Source organism: Mustelus asterias, chromosome 4 (assembly GCF_964213995.1).
Source record: "Mustelus asterias chromosome 4, sMusAst1.hap1.1, whole genome shotgun sequence".
Taxonomy (NCBI): Eukaryota; Metazoa; Chordata; class Chondrichthyes; order Carcharhiniformes; family Triakidae; genus Mustelus; species Mustelus asterias.
Genome location: NC_135804.1, coordinates 79,589,081 through 79,595,080, shown reverse-complemented (window position 1 = coordinate 79,595,080; position 6,000 = coordinate 79,589,081). Strand labels below are relative to the sequence as shown.

Below are 6,000 nucleotides of genomic sequence, written 5' to 3'. Positions count from 1 at the left end.
TTCTTTGTTACTAAGGGGCAATTTAACATTGCCTATCAACCTAACCTGCACTTCTTTGGACTTTGGGAGAAAATTGGAGCACCTGGAGGAAACCCACGCAGACACGTGGAGAATGTGCAAACTCCTGAGGCTGGACTGAACCCATATCCCTGGTGCTGTGAGGCAGCAGTGCTAACCACTATGCCACCGTTACTATCTCATTGCTGTGTGTGGGAGCTCTCTGCGTACAAATTAACTGTCACATTGCTAAAACAACAGCAATGACAACACTTTGAAAGTACTGGACTGGCTGTAAAATCCTAGGGACTCGAAATGTACTATGTAAGTAGAAGTCCTTCTTTCTTTGTTCTTTCAATCCAGTAAACTCCCAAGGAGCAACTGCATTTGGAAATGAAAACAGTCAGCAGTGGTATATTTTTTATTAAAGATTTAACTGGTGTTGACTCGCACAATATATACAGTAAACATAAAGGTCAGTTGATCTGAATCATCAACTCATTGGAAAGTAAGATGTTTGGCACCATATTGTGCTCAAAGGTAAACAGGCCGAGTGTGAACACATCAATATAATGAGTGTGGTTCCTCCTGAGTATAGTAGCAATCTATAGCACACAAAGCCAGTTAATGCATGCACACAGAATTACATAACGCCTTTCAAAAATGAACACGAAAGTACACATTGCCAAAAGTACACTAGGGAGCCACATACATCGAACAGTCATCCTGACCTGTTTCTCTCCACAGATGCTGCCTGACCTGCTGAGCATTTCCAGCAATTTTTGTTTTCATTTTGTATATTCAGCATCTGCAGTATTTAACATTTGCTTTATTGAATGGGGCTCTGATTCACGAGGTAGAATTGTAGAATATTCCATTCAGTTTGAGTTGGAGGGATGTTCAAGCTGTGGAAACAACCCTCCCTTTGCTTTCCTCCCCTACCCCCAAAATGTTTACTCTGTTTTTGGTTGTTCCATTCAATCACTCAGTACAAACATGATGTTTTCTCCAGAACAAAGCAGCTTTCCCAATTCAGCCAGGTAAACAAATCAATTGGGCTTGTACTTTCGGTGTTCACTGGGATATTGCAGTGAATCATAGCAAAGTTATCAACAGATTAGTGGTACATTATCAAGGCTTGGTCTTAATACCTTGTGCTTTGGTCTGAGTACACAATTTCCTTTCATTTTCTTTATCTGAATTGTCAGGATCCTGGGAGTATTGATCTGTCTGTGATTTTTTTTTTGAAAATTGGACATTGTGAAGTGGCTTTACCATTCTGGCAAATTTTCATCCAGATAACTCTGAAAAAAACAATTCCATTTTACAGCATAGTTTAGAAGTTTAGTTTAGTTAATGCGTTTGAAGAAACATAAAGGGAGACTCTTATCTCCATCAAACTTGTTCAAACAAGTTGGAAAATCCCAAATTATATCTATCGACTGTTTGAGTGTGCACATGTATCTGCATGTTGGTGTGTGTCTCATATGCGAGCCTGTATCTGTGTGTGTGTTATTATGTTTTACCTATGTGTGTATGCTGATGCTTGCAGTGTGTTTGTGTCTGCTGTATGTATGTGCATGTGTGTGTGTGTCCCTTACTCTGTTTGCTTTCTGCATTTGTGTGTGTGCGATGTGTATGTGTGTATCATAGAATCATAGAAACCCTACAGTGCAGAAGGAGGCCATTCGGCCCATCGAGCCTGCACCGACCACAATCCCACCCAGGCCCTACCCCCACATATTTTACCCGCTAATCCCTCTAACCTACACATCTCAGGATTCTAAGGGGCAATTTTTAACCTGGCCAATCAACCTAACCCGCACATCTTTGGACTGTGTGTCTATGTGTCTGCTGTATGCATATGTCTGGTGTATGTATATGTTTCTTCTATTGTTGTATGTGTCTGCTATATGTATATGTTTCTTCTATATGTATCTGTGTGTGCACGTGTCTGCTGTGTGTGCACACATATGTGTGGTGCTACTGAACATATGGCTAGAACTCTACCACCTTGCTTGCCCAGAATTGGAGTGGGCAAGGGTCTGACAATGGAAATCTACGTTGACCTCGGTTGGGAATTTCCGGTCTCATATGAGCAAGGCCGTAAAGTCCCGCCCTGTGTGTTGGCTGTGGGTTTATGTCAACTAGAATGTTGATTTCTGATACATGAAGCTCTGTCATCCACAAATGGCAGTAAATGGTAATTAATGATCAGGTGAGATAACACACACATGAAAATCCTGTACCACAGGTGACAGTACTGCTATCTGACAGACTTGAATGACCTCAAAGTGCATAGTTTACACTCAATTGGCCAGTTCTTCTCAGGTGTCCATGGATGTCTGCTACGCAGGCAATTATTTAATGGAAAACTCTTAGCAGCTCACTCCTTTGGACTGGCAAACAAGAACACTGACTGGAGGGCAATTCATTGACTGACAGCCAACTACAACGTTTGGTGTGCAGGAGGTAAGTGGACTTGCAGTGATCTGTACTATATTGTTGGCATGCTTAATTGGAGTGGCCAGGATGGGGAACTGTTGGAAAATGCCAAAATCTGACAGCTCTATCAGTCATTGCTGGAATCCACCAACAAGCCACTGTCATGATTAGCTGAATATGAACATTTGTGAATGAGAATTTCCTATTTGTATGTGAGAAAAGTCACAAAGCTTCATCCATATCAGAACATAATGCTGAAAAAGGCTCCGCTCATGACATCACCAGGTCATAATGTAGGTCATCAGCTTCCTTTCCATCCATCACTACAATGAGACTGTCCTTTTCCACTGATCCCTCGTTCTCATCCAGCTTCTCCTCTTCTTGGGCCGGATACTTCAGTTGTTCCACAGTTGTCACTTTGCAGGTTATTTCTTCTTCTGCTTTGTAAATCAGGTTCCCTTTGGGTTGTTTATTCCACATCTGCTAAAAAAAACACGGGTTCAGTCTATTAACCTTGCTCGGTCCTTTTCCATTTCATCACAAGAGTTATACCATTCAGTCTCATCTCTTAAAAGCCCGCATGACATTACTTTGTAGATGAAAACAATGGGTCAAGGTGACTCCCACCAAATCTAAGTTTCAAAAGAAATGCTTGCATTTCTATAGCACCTTTCAAAAATCAAAGGGCTTTGCAGCCAATGGAGCACTTTTGAAATGCAGCTACTGTTGTAATACAGGAAACGCAGCAGCCATTCTGCACACAGCATGCTTCCACAAAGAGCATCTGATTGGAGCATCTGTTTTGGTAGTATTAGCTGAGTGTGAAATGTTGGCAGGGAACTCAGGGGAATTCTCAAGGTCTATAGAGCTTTTGTCTGAGACTAGAGGGCAGGCAGAGCTTCAGTTTCAGCTAAAAGATAGCACCATCAACAATGCAGCACTCCCTTAGAACTGTACTGAAGTATCAACCTGGACTCGGCCTTCAAGTCTGTCGTGAGATTGGAACCCATAACCTTACAATTCAAAAGTATAGTCTTACCCACTTTAGCCATTGCTGACACTTCTGCATTAAAAGGGAGAATACATGTTGAGAGACAATTTAGTTCATGCTCTTCTTGAATTCAATGGGTGGGATTTTCCACCTCCCTGCTGCATGTTTTGCAGCGACAAAGGTGGCCTGCCATTGGCTGGCGGTGGGATCGGCTGTCAACAGGGCTTTTCGTTGTTCAAACCCTCCACCTCTGGAGAACCCATGGTTTTACATTTGTCAGTGCAGAAGAGTCTGCATTGACAAAACTACACTAAATCTACACTAATCCCACTTTCCAGCACTTGGCTCAGAGCCTTCAATATTATAACGTTTCAAGTGCCCATAAAAGTACATTTTAAAGGTTGTGAGGTTTCCCGCCTCTACTACCCTACCAGGCAGTGCATTCTAGACTCTCCCACCCTCTGGGTGAAAAAATGTTTTCTCAAATACCCTCTAAACCTTCTGTCTCTCACCTTAAAATTATGCCCCCTCTTTACTGACCCTTAAAGGGAACAGCTGCTTCCTATCACTTCGACCAAACCCCTCATTATCTTATGTTCCCCTTCAACCTTCTTTGCTTTAAAGAAAATAATGATGTGGAGATGCCGGCGTTGGGCTGGGGTAAACACAGTAAGAAGTCTCACAACACCAGGTTAAAGTCCAACAGGTTTATTTGGTAGCAAATACCATAAGCTTTCGGAGCACTGCTCCTTCGTCAGATGGTGTGGAAATGTCGAAGGAGCAGTGCTCCGAAAGCTTATGGTATTTGCTACCAAATAAACCTGTTGGACTTTAACCTGGTGTTGTGAGACTTCTTACTAAAGAAAATAATCCAAGGTTTTCCAGCCTCTCTTCATGGATCAAATGCTCCAATATAGGCAGCATCCTGGTGAATCTCCTCTGCACCACCTCCAGTGAAATCATATCCTTCTTATAGTGAGGTGACCAGAACTGCACACAGTACCTCAGCTGTGGCCTAGTTTTATACAGCTCCAACATAACCTCCTTGCTCTTATAATCTAAATCACGACTGATAAAGGCAATTGTCCCGTATGCCTTCTTTAACTATCCTATTAACCTATTCTGCCACCTTCAGGGATCTGTGGACAAGCCTAAGATCCCTCTGTTTCTCTGAACTTCCTGGTGCCGTGCCATTCATTGAGTACTCCCTTGTCTTGTTACTTCTTCCAAAGATAAATTTCATCTGCCACTGATCCGCCCATCTGATCAACCCGTCTATATCTTCCTGCAACCTAAGACATTCCTCACTATTAACCACCTGCCAATCTTCATCCGCAAACATACTTCTCATTTGCCCCACCCCCACCCGCAATATTCTCATCTATATTGTTTATATATATCACGAGTTATAAGGGACCGAGCACTGATGCCTGTATACGCCACTGGACACTCGCCTCCTGTCACACAAACAGCCTTCTACCACCACAGACTGTCTCCTACCACTAAGCCAGTTTTGGATCCATCTTGACAAGTTACCCTCGATCCCATGTGCTTTTACTTTCTTTATCAGTCTCCAAAATGGGACCCTGCCAGAGGATTTGCTGAGCTCCATATAGACTACATCAACTGCACTACCTGCATCCACACGCCCGATCACCTCCTCGAAAAATTCAATTAAATTTGTTAGGCATGACCTCCCTCTGACGTTGATTATCCCTGATCAAATCTTGCTTCTCCAAGTGAAGATTCATTTGCTCCTTCAGAATTTTTTCCAATAGTTTCCCTACACTGACAGGAGATTCACTAGTCTGGACATCCTGGTTATCTCTACAACCCATCTTGAAAAGTGGAATCACGTTAGCTGTTCTCCAGTCCTCTGTCACCTCCCCTGTGCAGTAAGACGTCTCACAACACCAGGTTAAAGTCCCAACAGGTTTATTTGGTAGCACAAGCCACAAGCTTTCGGAGCACGGCCCCTTCATCGGGTGAGTGGGAGTTCTGTTCACAAACAGGGCATATATAGATACAAACTCAATTTACAAGATAATGGTTGGAATGCGAGTCTTTACAGGTAATCATGTCTTAAAGGTCACACCTCCTCTGTGGCCAGAGAGGAATTAAAAATTTGGGTCAGAGTCCCTGTAATCTCCTCCCTTACCTCCCACAGCAGCCTGGGACACAATTTATCCAGACCTGGACATTTGTCTACTTTTAAGCCCGCCAACACCTCCTCATTCCCTATGTCAAACTGTTTTGGAGGTCGACGTTGGCAGGACTCGATGACCTTCCTGCCGGGAACGGCCGGAAAATCCCTCCCAATCCATTTTGTCATTTATTACTGACTGACAGCTACACTGTGTTGTCGCCAGTGAGCTGAGTGGCTCACCTCACACAGCGCGTCAAGTCAATGGGCAAGCAAAGAATCAGTCAACTGCAAAATGGAACATTCATTCCTTCCCATCTCTGTCACCTCCTTCAGTCTTAGAACCCTCAGAGATCTCTGTACTCCTCTAATTAGGGCCTCTTGTGCACTGCTGATTTCCTATCCCATGGCACTGTTAAAGACT

At 43.3% G+C, this 6,000-nt stretch overlaps 1 protein-coding gene across 5 annotated transcripts in view; it reads right to left on the bottom strand.

Moving 5' to 3' along the window:
* Positions 1-405: 405 nt before the first annotated feature.
* Positions 406-6,000, bottom strand: part of LOC144492805 (interleukin-13 receptor subunit alpha-1-like) — a 39,546-nt gene continuing 33,951 nt past the window's right edge. For 2 of the 5 annotated variants that reach the window (XM_078211261.1, XM_078211263.1), the window contains exons 10-11: positions 2,725-2,922; positions 406-1,301 (exon numbers count right to left, since the gene is read on the bottom strand). In XM_078211261.1, the coding sequence (XP_078067387.1) occupies positions 1,269-1,301; positions 2,725-2,922 (231 nt within the window). In that variant the 3' untranslated portion in view covers positions 406-1,268. Of the gene's footprint in view, positions 1,564-1,869; positions 2,926-6,000 lie in introns of those variants that run through there. The other 3 variants (XM_078211262.1, XM_078211265.1, XM_078211264.1) reach the window with 3 other exon arrangements.